Source organism: Tupaia chinensis, unplaced genomic scaffold, assembly GCF_000334495.1.
Source record: "Tupaia chinensis unplaced genomic scaffold, TupChi_1.0 Scaffold147185_1, whole genome shotgun sequence".
NCBI classification, from domain to species: Eukaryota; Metazoa; Chordata; class Mammalia; order Scandentia; family Tupaiidae; genus Tupaia; species Tupaia belangeri.
Window position 1 is genome coordinate 1,645,940 of NW_006207036.1, and position 18,256 is coordinate 1,664,195.

At 33.6% G+C, this 18,256-nt stretch overlaps 1 protein-coding gene across 8 annotated transcripts in view; it reads right to left on the reverse strand.

The window, feature by feature from the left end:
- The window catches only part of USP25 (ubiquitin specific peptidase 25), a 154,706-nt gene that overhangs the window by 8,985 nt on the left and 127,465 nt on the right, over positions 1 to 18,256 (reverse strand). For all 8 annotated transcript variants that reach the window (XM_027768684.1, XM_027768690.1, XM_027768688.1 and 5 more), the window contains 4 exons: positions 7,696 to 7,874; positions 5,687 to 5,765; positions 1,708 to 1,787; positions 986 to 1,109 (listed from right to left, as the gene is read on the reverse strand). In XM_027768684.1, the coding sequence (XP_027624485.1) occupies positions 986 to 1,109; positions 1,708 to 1,787; positions 5,687 to 5,765; positions 7,696 to 7,874 (462 nt within the window). The remainder of the gene's footprint in view (positions 1 to 985; positions 1,110 to 1,707; positions 1,788 to 5,686; positions 5,766 to 7,695; positions 7,875 to 18,256) is intronic.

Here is an 18,256-nt window from a genome sequence, read left to right on the forward strand (position 1 = left end):
TGGTGTGAGTTTAAGCCACCGGGTCCGGGACGCAAACCGCGGTCGACTATGTGGGAGTCCAGCGACATAGCCATTATGCTAACTGCTGGTCCCTAGAGTGATATTAATAGCTGAAATACAATCAGGAAAAAGTATAAACATAGAATTATGATTTTATACATAAAAGTTAGTTAATTCAACAAAGTAAGTTGGACATCTAAGGCTAAGAAAAATGGTGCGGGGACTAGCAGATGGTGTAATGGTTACATTGCTGGACTCCCACATGACGGACTGGGGTTCTAGTCCCAGACCCTTGGCTTCTAGTTCACACAGGGCACATGTGCATGTGTGCCCAAAATCCCGAGAAGGATTTCTGGCATAGCCATTCCCCCTGGGGGGCGAGTTCTGACTTTCTGTCTCTCCAGTAAGCATACCCACGCTATAGCAAAAACTCTATAAAAGAAAAAATAAAAGATAACTTTTGTTGCAAAATCTTGTTAAAACAATTTTTAAAAGGTTATGACAATACTAATATTTCCACTCTATTTGGGGGAAAAAAACTATAATAACAAGGTGTAAAAAAGATACTGTATTACAATGAATCCTTTGACATTATGCATACCAAATGTATTATACTACCTTTCATAATATCTTAGAAAAAGCTAGTATTTGTTTTCTGGAATAATAACAATATTTCTTCACAAGATCTGTAGCCCTCTTTTCTCACCAAAAAAGGAAGTGGTAGTGTGATGAAGAAATCTAAATATCAGAAAATAAATAATCTGACCTCATTTTAAGAACATTTATCACCCACAACATATAGGATCCATAAAAGAGAAGGGGTAAATCTCAAGTGTTCTTTGACATCTCAAGGAAATACCCAGTTTATAGACATTACTATGACTCTTACTCCATTAGGGTTTACAATCAATAGCCTATACATGAGTCTCTGAAATTTCTCAGTGAAAGACAAACGATAAACACATACTATGGGCATTTAACTTACTAGTAAACATTCTCTTCTATAATGTGATATTAATTCTTCATCATGTCCTCTGTATGGGCCTTTGGACAGAAGTTCTTTGTTATTCTGGTAAGCACAGATAAGAAACAGCAAAGAATCTATATAATTTAAAAATTAAAAAGAAACACACATTAGTATTTTGTCTTTGAAAAAGAAATCAAGTACAATTTTAAAGTATTTTATGTATACACTTAAATTTTGATTATGTAAGACATTAGAGATGCTTTCTAAAGCTATACTTTTTTGCTGCCTAGAAATATTACCTGTGATCGCAAGTAAAAATAAGTTTCAGAAAGAACATAAAAAGGGCTGATGACTTAAGATAGATGTTAGGGAATACAATGAGGGCTGGCTACCAGCTTCTCTGGTCACCATCAAACTTTCTAGGTATTAATCCAATTCTATTTCATCCTAAATGTCATCTGTAGTATTTGAAATCGAATAAAAACAAAGACACAGATGCCAGTCTAACAGATTTAACTTAAAATAAAAATATATTTATGTGGGATATATGAGAGTTCTTTTACTAATTTTATATTTTTCTGTATAAGTCTAAAATTGTTCTAAAATAAAAATAGCAGAAATAGCAAATTATTAAAAAGCATATATTGTGAATAAAATATTTTTCATATGTAAATATGGTCATATCTAAATTAAATCCAAAAATTAAGCTCTTCTGGTCCTATCTGTCCACCTTGCCTTACCTTTCTCTCTGAAAATTTTCTAGTCCAATTATGAGATACATAGTTGTTTCCCTGAATTTTCTATAACACTGATGCCACTCCTGTAGGTGAAACAAAGTATTAAAAACAAACAGTAAGGCTCTAAAATTACAATTAAACTGTCGCAAAGCAATGCATTGTTCCAATATTTAATTGAATTCATAGAAACAAATCAAGACTTTATAACATACAAGATTGTTACCATAATAATAATTATAAAAATTAAGCATTGATTAGGATTTAAACAATAAGATATCACTGAAAGGCAATATAAATGCAAAGGCAGGATAATGTCAGGTAATCTCTCTCTCTCAAAAGTTTTTCAGTATAAATGAGTATTGCTTTAATATGAAATAATGCTTGAACACTGTTACTCAATATAGAATTTTAAATAACTAAAAAAAAGTTATATATCCATTAACTTCTGAATTTTGTCAAATTTGGCCAATTTTTTTTTTTTTCAGTTTATTTCTTTCTTTCATGAGCCAGAGAGATGAAGAGAAACTGGTGGCACTCCTAACAGGATTCCTGAGGCAGTGATCCACTCCCAGTCTCAGCCAGCCTTGGAACAAGGGTGCATGTATGCCTGGTGAATTCAAAGAGGTCTGTGAATGTAAACCCAGAACCTTCTCAGATGGGGTCAGCCTGGCAGATTATTGCACTTTATTGCTATGCCACTACCCATCCTCTGATCAATTTAATTTTAAAAGTGGTAGCTAAATAGTCTATTTACTGAAGATATGGTGAAGAGACAGCTGCAGTTCACATTTCATTGTCTCTTTGAACAATTGTAGGGCATGTAATAGGACTATTCTGAGTTGATTCTAAAGTGACAATCTGCAATTCTCACAGAGAAAATTAAGATTTTTTTGTTAACTTATTCAATAAAACCTGATTCACTCCCAATGCAAAAATCCTTTTTTATTGTTAATGTTATAATATGAAGCTATTTGAATATTAACATACATAGAAGTTCAAAGAGATTTTATTACACATAGAAGAAACCACTGATCAAAGGTTTTTGTTTTGTCTTGTTTTACCAGAATATGTGATCTGGCACCACAGTTATCCACAATATCTTTCCTCATGACCAGAAAAGCAAGTCAAGTTATCCTTTACTTAATAATGGCTACCAATCTGTGTCCTTCAAATTGATTACTCTCTATATCCTTACCCCTACGATTCATGTTTATGGGATTTTTTTTTTTTTTTAATTTAGTAGACAGTGCCTGTGCTTGCCAAAAGCCAGGGTAGGGGGTGAGAAAGCATTCTTCATGGGGCATGGCCACAATTCCTTCTCCTCAATCTCTCTTTTTATGATTTGGACATGCATGCACACATGTCTACCATATTTTTCATGTTGGCAGGTCTAGGATTCAAACCACACAGCTAGCCATGTGGGATCCAGCTACTCTAACTACCATGCCGCTGGCTGGCCACAGACTTGATTTTTCTGATTTGATTCACATTTTATTGCTGTGTCACTAGCCAACCACAAGAATAGTAATTTTTTTTAAAAAAAGGTTTCTGACCTTTGGCCCATATGTTTTCCAGAGAAAGAGAGGAGGAAGGTGAGAAATCACTTCCCAAGGGGCAAGGCCATGTTGCAATCCTTTCATTTCCAGTTTCCTCTGAGGATTTTAGGCATGCATGTACATGTGTGCAGCATGATTTTCAAGCCACTGGGTCTGGGGCTCAAACTGTGTTTGATTATGTGGGAGTCCAAAACCTTAACCACCATGCCACCTGCTAACCCCCCAAAATAGTCATTTTAAATCAAAGTCAACACAATTTTGTGCACTATCTTGCAAACACACATACAAGTATTCATGTGCATGTTCTTATACACACAACACTGTCTCATAATGACAAATACATATAGCATACAGTGACTGAAACAAATCTCTATCTTCCCCCCAAAATATCTGACACAGCAAACTAAAAGAAAAAATATGGTGTGTTCTCAGTGTAAAATAACATGTAAACAATGTGGGTTCTATCAGCCAAGCTTCTAGCTATAAAAATCTTTAATCAGGAGACCAGCTAGATGGTGTGGTGGCTGGAGGTTAAGGCAGCTGTATCCCACATAGACAAGTGCATGGTTCGAGTTCTGAACTAGACTTCTGGATATGTGTGTATGCATTCCCAAATCCCAAAAGGAGAATGAAAGAAAAAGGATTGCAATGTTGCAATCCCCCCACCCCCAGGTTGCTCTCTCACTTTCCCTCTTTCCTCTGTCTTTCTCCAATGAGTGAGCATGCTCTATAGGAAATTTGAAAAAAACAAAAACAAAAACAAAAACAAAACAAAACTTTAAGCAGGTTACTTCACCTCTTTATGCTCATATTTTTTTTATGTGTACAAGACAAATAAATATATACCTATGTCATAGGTGTATCTAGATTAAATTATGTAATATATATATATATAAAGGACCTAGAAGGATGTTTGGCATATAGCAGTTCTTGATAAATATTATTGTCATATAACATAAATTTCAAAATATACAATATAATTTATGTTATTTTTAAGCTAAAAAATTTCACTTAAGGATAGCTGAAAAGTAGTATCAGAATATAAAAGAAAACTACATAAAATTAGAAACCAAAACCTTTTTAAAAATTATTTTAGACTTTTGGATCTACTTGCTATCATACCAAATTAATCCTTAAATAATTTATAAAATTATTAATAACTTGGACATTGACTTAGAAAATTTGACTTTTGCTTATTGTCCATAACAAACTTGAACTCAGTTGTGAAGAAATAAAAGGAGTATCAGTTCACTATAGAATCCCTAAATCTAGAGTTCAACTTCTCAACAAAGATATTACCTCATATTCCTCCAAGTTTACTTCTTCAGGTTTTATCATTTCCAGTTTCGCTTGAGCAACTTTCATTATATTGTGACACCTTAAATAAAAATATTTCTAATAAGAAAAAAAACTATAAAAACTGGAAAATGTGTTACATGAAACTAAGCTATCAAACACATAAAATAATGAAATTTATTGTCATTCGGCAATACTTTTTTTAAGAAACAACTAAATCATAAATAAAATGTTAGGTGGTTACAGAAAAGAAAGCATTGATAATTCTAATTAAAATTTGCTGTACTATATTTAGCTGTATAATTGTATTTTCTTAATAGAGCTTGCATAGAAAAAATGAAATGAAATTTTTAAAATAATAAGCTTCTATTAAATAAGCTCAGGGCAAACTAAGTCTTCTTTTTCCCCCTCAACTGGCATTATTCATTTTCAATAATAAAAAAGAATTTAAAATGCACCTATCATTTTAAGTAAAAAAGAAAACATTCCAATGAATTTTATGATCAGATCATTGTTAAAGAAATCCTCAATAAATTTATTTAATCACAAGCATCTAACTCTCTAAAGCACTAAAGAAATTAGGGAATTAAAACAGATTGATTATGGTTTCCAGGACAGAGAATTGCAAAATGTTGGGAAGTCCATTAAATGTGTACAAGACAAAAATAAATATATACCTATGTCATAGGTGTCTAGATTAAATTATGTAATATATATATATATATAAAGGACCTAGAAGGATGTTTGGCATATAGCAGTTCTTGATAAATATTATTGTCATATAACATAAATTTCAAAATATACAATATAATTTATGTTATTTTTAAGCTAAAAAATTTCACTTAAGGATAGCTGAAAAGTAGTATCAGAATATAAAAGAAAACTACATAAAATTAGAAACCAAAACCTTTTTAAAAATTATTTTAGACTTTTGGATCTACTTGCTATCATACCAAATTAATCCTTAAATAATTTATAAAATTATTAATAACTTGGACATTGACTTAGAAAATTTGACTTTTGCTTATTGTCCATAACAAACTTGAACTCAGTTGTGAAGAAATAAAAGGAGTATCAGTTCACTATAGAATCCCTAAATCTAGAGTTCAACTTCTCAACAAAGATATTACCTCATATTCCTCCAAGTTTACTTCTTCAGGTTTTATCATTTCCAGTTTCGCTTGAGCAACTTTCATTATATTGTGACACCTTAAATAAAAATATTTCTAATAAGAAAAAAAACTATAAAAACTGGAAAATGTGTTACATGAAACTAAGCTATCAAACACATAAAATAATGAAATTTATTGTCATTCGGCAATACTTTTTTTAAGAAACAACTAAATCATAAATAAAATGTTAGGTGGTTACAGAAAAGAAAGCATTGATAATTCTAATTAAAATTTGCTGTACTATATTTAGCTGTATAATTGTATTTTCTTAATAGAGCTTGCATAGAAAAAATGAAATGAAATTTTTAAAATAATAAGCTTCTATTAAATAAGCTCAGGGCAAACTAAGTCTTCTTTTTCCCCCTCAACTGGCATTATTCATTTTCAATAATAAAAAAGAATTTAAAATGCACCTATCATTTTAAGTAAAAAAGAAAACATTCCAATGAATTTTATGATCAGATCATTGTTAAAGAAATCCTCAATAAATTTATTTAATCACAAGCATCTAACTCTCTAAAGCACTAAAGAAATTAGGGAATTAAAACAGATTGATTATGGTTTCCAGGACAGAGAATTGCAAAATGTTGGGAAGTCCATTAACAGGGTCCTCAGATTCTACCGCCTGTATTCACTGGAATATATTGCACTATGGCCCTAATACTGAGCATCATACTCAGTCATTTTTGAGTTCTCTGTTGTCATATACAACAAAATATGTAAGGCTCATTCTACACAAGGATGAATAGTAATGGCCAACATTCTTTGAGCACTCAAATATCTATTAAGTATTGTTCAAAACAATGTATTTGTATTACTTCACTTAAGTCTAAATTTCACAGCAGAGTAAGAGAGGAATTTTCTCAGGTGCTTTTTTCCCCTCATATTACTCTCTGTTACAAATATTTTTATTTCAGTATATTTTCCAGACATTCATAAAAGGATAGTCATTCACTTCAGAATGAAAATAATTAAAATGAACATCAAGACAATATAAATGTCTCTGTATACTAAAATAACTTGTACTTATTTATTTCTTTATGTGGAGAGATTTTTGCTATAAGGTGTGTGTGTTTGTCAGAAAAAACAGAGACAGACAGACAGACAGACAGAAAGCGAAAAATCACCCCCCAAGGGGGATGGCCATGCCACAACCCCTTCTCCATTCTCCTCTCAGGATCTTGGGCATGCACAAACATGTGCCTGGTATTAATTTAAGCCACCGGGTCCAGGACTTGAACTACAGTCAACTACATGGGAGTCCAGCAATGTAGCTATTACGCTGTCTGTCAGTTCCATAAAATAACTTTCAATATCCTGGGCCCTAAAATTTTAAATGTCTTTCACTCTAGATTACATTTACTTTTTCTTTTTACTTGTTAAAAACATATTTATATGAGTTTCTCAGAGAACATTTTGGGGTGAGCCAAAATTAATTAAACCATGCTAAGCCCTCTGTTTATGTCAAAGAATGTTTAAATATTTGATTTGTGTACAAGATTTTCTCTACTAATGCTCAAAGAAGGTCATTTTGCTCCCCCTAGTTTATTTGGCAATACTAGGAAACATACGAGTTTGTCAAAACTGAAGGTATGCTACCCACATAGGTACAGGATGTTGCTAAATGTCCTACAAATTATAGGACAGTCCCAACAACAAAGACCCATCTGACCTAAAATGCTTAGTTCAGATGTTGAGAAAGCATTTTTTCCTCTGAAATATTAAGTCCATTACAGACAGTAATTACCTGATTCACACTTAAAATGTATTACAATTATCTGAACTATTTTCAGTTCAAGCTTCAAAAAGTCATAATTACACAACCTACAGAAATTACAAATTGTTCAAATGAAGTGAGGTCAAATTTTGTGTCATATTTAATAAAATACATGTTCATGCTTGTATAAGATGAATACTCAAAACATTTTTTTGAACAGATAAATGAAATATTTTACATTTTAAATTACCTTTCATCAAAACTCAAATTTCTATCCCCAAATTGTTCTAGCAATGTTTTCTCGATGATTTTCTTTGGTGCCTGATTCTGAATGAAGTAGACCACTACGTGATGTAAACGATAATCTGTTTCTGGTGGAGTGTCCTCTTGTGCCAGCTTAACCAACCTTGAATACTCCAACTTTATTGCCTAAAAAATGTAACAATAATGACAATTTTGGTTGATTAAAATAACAGAAATCCTTCAACATTACATCTTTTGTTTTTCTTGCATTCCTTTTTTTTTCCTGCTAAACACATTATAAACAAAGCAGTACATCTCAAAATAATTATGTCACATTCCAGTTTCAAAGAATTCTCTGAATAACTGAGCACATCAGCATTTCCTTATCTCTTCAATATATAAGTGTTCTTTATGTTTCCACACCAAAGGGGCAAAATACTACACCTAAGCTGATGATGTAATTTTGCAAATTTCATCAGATCCTGGTTAAGGTCTACTCAGAAGGATAAGATGGAAAGTCTCTGTTCTCTCACCCTGTGTTATCAACTCAGCATCAGCATCATCAACACTGCCTGAATTTCATCCGTGGAATAATAATCATTACTATTACTACATGATGTTGATGCTTACTTTTTCTTTATAAACAGGAACAACTCAGAATTTACAGGAAACAATAATGAGAAATAGCAAATACTAAAGCATGTTTCCAAACCTAAGAAAAATCTGGAAAAACATCTACCATACAGAAATACGTAAGGACTTATACACAAAACACTGCTGTGTATAAGAAGTCCATATGACTAAAGATAACATATCTGCTTATATCAGACATGCTTCTATATTCTAGCTCTATCATAAAACACACACACACACACATATATATACATATATATATATGTATATATATATATGCATATATATTAGAAAAATATCCTATTGAAAAGAATTTTTTAAAAGATGTATGCCTTTACTTTTTGGCCATCCAGATGCTACAGCCCACACAGATCTATACATTAGGTTGTTGGGACAGTCATGATGTAGTGTTCTATATTTTTCTATGCAAAAATGTGTTATGACATTCCTGATCCCAATATTTATAGAATGAAGACAAAAATAACTGACAAGCACTTTAAATTCATTTTAAAAATTATTTTTAAAAAGACAAAGTCTCCCTATGACATCCAGGTTGGCTTCAAACTTGCAAAGCTCATGAATAGCTGACAATATAGGCATATGACACTTTATAAAGCTAAATGAATTTTCTAGTCTATATTTTCAAACTTCATTAAATTAAGGTCTATAAAGTACTTTCTACACAGCTTAGCTATGTAGTTATATGAATACATTTTTATAACCGATATAAATTATTCTAAATTTTTTTCAAGAAATATATGTCATTCCAAAATCTTAACTACTACAGTTAAAAATAGCCATAAAATCAATTGTATTTTGACAGTAAGATTAACCAGGTGCACTGTGTGCCTAACTAGCACATAAAGTTTGGTTAAAACTCACTAAAATCTATTTTTCCTGATTTGGGTGGGAAAAAAAAACACACTTTAAGTTCATTTAATAACCACAGTATATGGAATTCAAGAACAGATCTTAAACATAAACTATCAACCTCTGTTCTTTGTTGCTTTGGCTCTTAGACCATAACTATCATATACTATTAGAAGACTTTTAGAATATTCAAATATTTCACATATCATGCTTTTATCCAAAATTAGTACAACCAAGATAAATTTCCCTTAAAATAATATCATAGGTTTGCATATAAGGAATTATTATACCAAGCAATCATCTACTACCTTACTTACTTTTGAAATAGAAGTAGTGAGTTTTCCATAAACAAGTTTCTATCAGGGAATTAAAATATATAGCTATTTGCACTCTAAAACTATTGGGTTGTTAGAAAAGCCATGACATATTTTTTCTGTTTTTTCTATGCAAACATGCATCATGACCTTTCTGACAACCCCAAAAATGTTTCTCTCTTAATTTTGCTCAATTTAAGATTCTCCTAATTATAAGTGAGTGGCAAAGTTATAGTACTTTTCAGCCTATGGGTCTTTAAAATGGTAAAGATAGAAAATACTTCTAAATTTCTAGGTGTCTTTTTTCAAATACACATACTCCCCCCCCCAACCACTTTCACCAGCATAAATATATTTTTAACTACTTTTTTATGAACTTAAGAAATTTTATGACTTTTAAAATTATATCCATTCAATTTTTCAACAGATGTTTCATGCTGGTATATTTAGCATAGTTCTACACAATCTGCCATCATGAGTCAAGTTAACATTATGTTAAATTTGCTTCATACTACTTCCTCAGAATCCTGTTCTACAATTATAATCATCCATATTTTTTGGCTGCTTAAGAGGATAATTATTTTACATCAATTATCACAGATGGCACAATGAAATCACCACATATATACAAAATGAAATACATGATATTGCTCCTTAGGTGATGGAAGAGCTTTGTATTTATTAACTTTTTACCAGATCTTTAATCAGGTCCAATATTAACTCTTCAGTCTTATTTCTTATAACTCTCCAACAAGGACACTTCCTTCCACTTAGGTCGTGTTTGTTACCCACAAGTGCACACATAACCTTAATTCCTTACATTCTCCGTATGTGTAAAACGGTTGTTCTTGACTCTCTGCCTGCCTATGGATGACATGTTCAATGAGACTAGTTGAAATCATTTTTCTGAAATCTCCTTCAGTTCTAAAGATCCAAGTGTTTTCTTATTTTTTTCTAATTTTCTAAATGTGACTATATACATATATTAAAGGAAATCAAATAAGGAAATGTTTAGTATATTCTGGAGGCAGTAAGATCTAATGAAAAACTGATGACTTAAGATTCAGAAATCTCTCTATATATACACCATTTACTAATTGTGACATTAAACAAGGCACATGATCTGGTAAGTTTAAATGATCTTATCTCTAAAATTTGGTTAGAAGAACATATGTGTGTGTGTGTGTGTGTGTGTGTATAAAATGTTTATAAATGACTTATTTCTAATTGACATTTTCACCAAAGATGAATAAAACCTACTTCAAATCCACTAGAACTGAATTCATATAAGTCATATTCTTTGACTCTAATGCAAGCCAAATAGAAATGAAAAATAAACATAACCATAAGACTAAACACACAGTAATTCAAAAAATACTGATCTACATTATTCTTGGGTTGAAGGAATACATATTGTATTAATGCTGGGAATATGAGACATCAAAACCTGTAGGATTGAAAGCTAAAGGAAAAATTCCAACCTGAATAACATGAAGTGAAATTTATTCTAAGAACCTAGAAAAAGAAGGAACCAGCAGTTAGCGTAATGGCTATGTCGCTGGACTCCCACATAGTCGACCGTGGTTCGCGTCCTGAACCCGGTGGCTTAAAACTCACGCCGGCCGAGTGTGCGTGCGTGCCCAAGATCCCGAGAGGAGAATGGAAGAGAAGGGATCGCGGCGTGACCATCCCCCCTGGGGGGTGATTTCTCGCTTTCTGTCTCTATGTCTCTCTGTCTGGCGAACGCACGCGCAAAAAAAAAAAAAAAAACCGCCCCAAAAAAAAAAAAAAAAAGAACCTAGAAAAAGATAGAAACTAAATCAAAACAAAATAGAAAAATAATCATCAATATACAATGTGGGTGGGAAAGGAATGGAAGACAATTGTAGACACCAGAGATAGTGTGTGAAGAGGGTGGGAAATGACAGAGGGTCAGAAAGAGGGGTAAAAAATAATAGGGACTATAAATGGAAAATTTTTGATAATGATATGCATGATTAAGTCACTATGTAGTATATTCTGGATGGGAAATCACATTTTGTATGCTGTGATGATGCTTCGGGAAAGAATGTAAATTAAGTTACAAAAAAAAAAGTTTCAGAAAATAAATCTATTCGATGACCACAGTAAGATATACAGCCCCAGCTAGGTGCTACTTTATAGGATGTGTAAAGTTAGACTTGTGTTCATGGAAATATATTAGCTGTGTTTGCTATTAAAATATTTAGATTAATTAAGATCTTTAGTAATTCAATAAAATGTGGTGGGGAAACAGTATAGAAAGTAAACATAGATACCAGAAACAGTGTGGGAAGACAGTGGGAGATGGCAGAGGCTAAGAAAGCAAAACATACAGGAAACAAGAAATGGAAAATTATTTGTTGACAATAACATGTATGTTGATGTGCTTGATTGAGACAATATACAGTGTACTCTGGATGGAAAAATCTCATTTTGTATGCTATAATGTACAGTGAATAAATGTAAACAAATTTAAATTAAAAAAAGTATAATAGAAACAAAAATAGAAAAATAACTTGCCAATTCGACATTCAATGGCATTTTCTTTCCAAAAAATGAGAGATTAAAAAAAGAAAACTTAATACTAGATATAACAAAACAGTAATACAAAAGTATAGAAAAATGTTTTAATATTAAATATTATACATAAAACTTAGCCAATATCTTGTTTAAACAGATGATCATATATGAGAACATAAATTACCAGAGCTGCTTTAAGAGGCAGAAAAAAATGAAGAAACATAGCAAAACTACAGAAGTAGGTGGAAGGTTGTTTTAGACTTATACTCAAAAAAGGAATCAGGCCCACACTGTTTTAGAGGTGGAGAGTTAAGACAAATTGTCAAAAAACAGATGATTTCTAGGCTATCTAAACTATCTCAGACTGTGAAAAAAAGCAGAAGTCTCCTGAGTAATTACACAAACCTCATATAATCTGAATATCAAAATTTAACAAATTTTAAAAAATACTATGTATCAATATTGTCTAAGTACATGTACACCAACACCCACAACCATTTTTGGTAAATAAACTTAAGAGTGTACAAATTTTTCTCTCAATTTTTAATACATTCAGAAATAAAAAGAAGAAATAAAGTAATTGAGGGAAAAGAAGAAAACAAAAGCCAAGCATCACATCAGATACTGTGCTATGCACATACTTTGTGAATTAATATTGAAAGTTGAGAATGGTTAGAATCAGTTGACAGGGGAACAGAATAACTGTGGAAGAAACCAGAAGATTTGTTTGAGAAACTACTGCTAACAGGGTCAGCTGGTGGCCTGGGGCTGGTATCCCTTATTGCTGACTATGGTTTGAGTTCCTGAACTGGCAGTTTGAAAATCATGCCAGCTGCATGTGGACATGTGCCTGAAACCCTGAAAGGAGAATGGAGGAAAAGGGATTGTGGCCTGTCCATCCTTTCTGGGGACTGACTTCTCACTTGCCCTCTTTCTGTTCCTCCCTCTCTCTTTCTCATGAGTGCATGTGTCCTATGGCAAAAACCTCAGCAAAGCTAAAAACAAACAAAAAACTACTACTAAAAAAGCATCTAGGTTAATCTGATTCTACACATAAGTTCTCACTTGCTATCATGAAATAGATAATTCCTACACTAACTGCATTAGAGTGTAAGAAACCCAGAAAAGGGATTGGCAGATGGTGTAATGGTTACGTCGCTGGACTCCCGCCTGGGTGACTGTGTATCAAGTCCTGACCCGGAGGCTTAAAACTCACATTGGGCATGTGTGTGTGCATGCCCAAAACCCTGAGAGGAGACTTGAGAAGAAGGGATTGCAGTGTGGCCATCCCCTGGGGTAATTTCTCACTTTCTGTCTCTCGGTCTCTCTAGCAAATATACATGTCCTGTAGCAAAAAAAAAAAAAAAAAAAAAAAAGAGAAAAAGAAAAACTTGACACACAAAAAAGAAACAGAAAAGCTACCATACTCATTTACTAAGGTTAAAAAAACCATAATATCAAACCTGCGGATGAAAATGGCACTAAAAAGAAAAATATATACAAAATTCATATATTAATTACAGAATGCAGAAAAAAACAATAGAACACTGGTGAGGTACATTTATAGTGTTCATTTAAATTTATAAAACAAAAATTTACTAAGAATAGCACCTTAATAAACAGTGAAGAAAATTTATATAACCTTGGGTAGAGTGGGCCTTTTAACATGGCAATGAAATTTCCAAATGCATAAAGGATAATGATTTCAGAACACATATTTTTTAATTTTTAAAGAAAAGCTGTACCATAAATCAAATAAAATAGAAATGTCAGAGTAGGGAAAATTATAGGACACATGTCTATAGAAGAGGGAAATACATAACAAATGAGAATACATCTAATCTATGGAATACTAAATGCAGCTAGTAAAGATAATGTGGTAGGTATACGAGGAGAAGCAAAAAGTTTATGGATAAATAAAATTCAAGTATGAATTTATTTTGGTACAAAAACTTTCTGAAATTCTATTACATGTATTTCCATGAGCTTTTTGAAGACACCTCATACTGTCAACCTTTAAAACACCCACAATATACTTCTGAGTAACAGAGTAATATAAACAGCAAAACCTACTTGAAAAAGGTGAAAAAAATCTGTTCTCTGCTATGTATGTTGTTATAAACAAAAGGAAAATACCAGAAGGGATACCCCGTGCTAGGAGGAATGGTTACAAGAGGGCAGTGAGAAAACCTGTCATTATTTGTTTTGTTTAGACATCTCTATGCTACTGAATGCTTGCATTTTGTATACATTACATTTTCTTTTTTATATGACATTTTTAACAAAATGACAAACTGTCACTAGAATTTTCCAAATACTAATCACTTATCTTTAGCAAAAACACACAATAGTTATAAACAACTGATGTTTATGTAAGATTACGCACATAAATACTCCTCAGTTACAGGAAGGTGAAAATGCTTATAGATACAAACTTCAGATATTTTTCATAAACATATACACAGTTAAGGTAGAAAAGAGGTTTTGTGATGGCGGTTATTAAGTCATATGAAGTTACTGATTTTGTAGGTCCAAAATGGTATTGGCAATTTCTAACAGATGAGTTTAAAAAAAGTTCTATTAGAAAATGAAGGTCCTAGCAGATAACATAATGGTTACATCACTGGACTCCCCAGTAGCTGACCATGTTTCGAGTCCCGGATATGAGAGCTTAAACTAATCCTGGGTATATGTACATGCATGCCCAAAGCCCTGAGAGGAGAATGGAGGAGAAGGGATTGTGGTGTGGCCATCCCTCTTGGAGGTGATTTCTCACTTTCAGTCTCACTGTCTCTCACTGTGTCTCTGACAAGCACACAGGCCCTATACCAAAAATCTTAAAAAAAAAAAAAGAAAGAAAGAAAGAGAGAGAGAAAGGAAGGAAGGAAGAAAGAAGGAAAGAAAGAAAGAAACTGAAGGTTGCTGACACAGACATGGTACACTTGCATTCCACCTCCCATTGTACATGGACTAGAAGTGCATATAAAGAATAAGAATAGGATATTATTGGTAATAGTAAGAAAAAAGGGCTACATTTTGAGTATTTAGCATCAGATATTACTTTAAATACACAATACAGATAAATTTATTTAAAATTACAATGACTCCCTCCCCCTAAAAAAGCATTATTTTTATTTTCACTATTTCACACCTATGGAAACTGCAATACAGAGAGGTTAACAATCTGGTGAAGATCATGGCTACAAAGTGAAGGGCTAAGGCTTTGATCTTGTGCAGTCTGGCTGTTGAAACTTCAAGCTACCTTCTTTCTATTGTATGTTCCAGCTGGTCTTATAAGTGATTTCTCGGGACCAGCAGTTAGCATAATGGCTATGTCACTGGACTCCCATGTAGCCGACTGTGGTTCAAGTCCTGGACCTGGTGGCTTAAACTCATGCCAGGCGTGTGTGTGTGTGTGTGTGTGTGTGTGTGTGTGTGTGTGTATGCCCAAGATTCTGAGAGGAGAATTGGAGAAGAAGGGATTGTGGCATGGCCATCCCCCCTGGGGGGTGATTTCTCGCTTTCTTTCTCTGTCTCTCCCTGTCTTCCTGGCAAGCACACACGCCCTATAGCAAAAATCTCTCCCCCCTACCGCTCCCCGCCAAAAAAAGTGATTTCTCCAGAGAAAGAATGAAGGTAAGTTGGGCCAGCAGGTGGAGTAGGGGTTAAGGCAGTGGACTCCCACATGGCTGACTGTGGTCCAAATCCTGGACCTGGTGGCTGAAAAATCACTCTGGGCACATGGAGACTACCTTCCAAAATTCTGGGAGGAGAATTGAACAGAAGGGATTGTGGTGAGGACATTCCTCCTAGGGAGTCACTTTCTCCCACACTCAGGTGAGCATACTTGCTCTATGACAAAAACAAAAACAAAACAAAACAAAAAACTATTAAAAGAATGAAGGTAAGGGAATATCAGGGTATTAAGGAGAGTAGTTAGTAAAATAAATAAATAGGTGTTGGAACAATGATTTTCTAACATGTGACAAAAGACACAAAACCTTATTACATGACAGACGTTAATGAAACTCCAAACTTTATCCCAACTTTTGCAGAGCCACTTGAAAACATTTACTTCAGATTCACGAGTTTATTAACCATGTTGTTTAATCTGATTCTACAATGAATGTTGCAATATTCCTAAGAAAACTCTTGTAGGGGCCAGCAGATGGTAGAGCAGTTATTTTGCTGGATTCCCACATGGCCTACCAGGGTTTGAGTCCTGGACCTGGTAGCTTGAAAATCACACCGGGCACATATGCATGAGTGCCCCAGATCCCAGGAGGAGAATGTAGGAGAAAGGTGGCATGGCCATCACCCTAGGAGGTGATTTATCACTTTTCCTCTCTTGTCTCTGCAGTGAGCACATGTGCTCTAAGGCAAAACAAAATTAAACAATACAAAAATAAAAACAAAACTCTTAAAAAACAGGAAAAGAAAACTACCTAGGTCACACACTTGTTTCTTATTCTCTTTATAGCTCATGCTTTCTTACTTACCATCAAAATCAGAGGGTAAACCAAAAAAGAGAAATACATGGTATAGAAAATACACAATGGGGGACCAGCCGTTGGCATAATGGCTATGTCACTGGATTCCCACGTGGTTGACCACGGTTCGAGTCCCTGACCGGGGTGGCTTAAACTCATACCAGGTGCATGTGTGTGGGTGCCCAAGACCCTGAGAGGAAAATGTAGGAGAAGGGATTGAGGCATGGCCACTCCCCCAGGGGATGATTTCTCACTTTCTGTCTCTCTGACTGCCTCACAAGCACATAAGCCCTATAGCAAAACAAACAAACAAAAAACAAACAAACAAACCAAAAAAAAAAAAAAAAAAAAACTCTTTTAAAAAAAAAAAAAAAAGGAAAGAAAGTACACAATGGAAAAGATGTCCAGGGCATACCCTGGGTGATAGTGAAAGGGAACTCAAGTTACTAGTTATGCTGCATCACGTGTAATGGAGAATCAATCCGGATTGGAGCAGGTTATGAAGTCACAGAATAGACTTCTCAAAGAAGATAAAATTGCTAAGGCAGGATATGAGGAGATTTAAGGCAACTGGTAGAATTCAATCAGTGATAGATAGAAAACATTAAGCAAACCCTAAAATGAAACAACTCCAAAAAAATTGAGCACTGAGGAAGATAAAAAAGTTAAAAGTTATAATGTTTATGACTTGGCTCAATTCAATGCAGCATACACAGAAATAACACCACTAATGCAGAATTATGGTTTAATTCACACTGCAAGATTTTACACATGTGTGTGTATGTGTCTGTGTGGGAGACGGGACCTATGTGTATGTGGATGCAGTAAAAGAAAGAGCAGCTCATCATTAATATTTCACAGAAGGTAACTCAACAGGTCTATGTAAACTAAGAGTCACAGTAACACAATCTATTTAAAGATACAGGGTTAAAGCCAAAGGAGTAGAGAGTTGGTGACTACCATGATGGTAGGTATGACTCGCTGACTCCTTACATGCAGGTATTTACAAACATAAGATTTCTAATTCAACATAAAGATTCCCAAAACTACCAAAATTGTAAACATAAATTACTTTTCCACAAAAAGGAAATGAAAACTTTAGAAGACATATACTTGGTTTTTATTAGGAAAGAAAATGTAGACTACCGAGGCATAAGGGTAAGATACAAAATTAAGAATTTTTTTAAGTATAAAAATTTAAAAAATTAATAACTACAAAAAATATGTTTTCATTTCTTTGAAAGAGTACTATTCAACCTTTGTTATAGGGTATTAAAGGGATCATCAACTAATCCTGGAACCAATTTGCACAGAATTGTGGTAGTTTTGTACTTTAAATCCCATTTTCCAGGAAACTCCTTAGTCCTGGACATACTGGGAGAGTTGGTCACCTGAACAAACTCAAAAATACATACTGATATATGGTTATAACACACAAGGCTTTTGTTTTTAGTACGTACTGAAGGAAATGGTGACAAGATCATAGCATGTTGAAGACAAAGTTGGTTGATGTTAAAAGTAAAGAAAATTAAAAGACTAGGACCGGAAGATGGTGTAATGGTTATGTCTCTGGATTCCCACATAGTCAACTGCAGTTTGAGCCCTGGACCTGGTAGCTTAAAAATCATGCCAAGGTGCATGTGTGTGCATGCTCAAAATGCCGAGACTGGAGGAGACAGGACTGTGGTGTGGCCATCCCCCCAGAAAGTAATTCCTCACT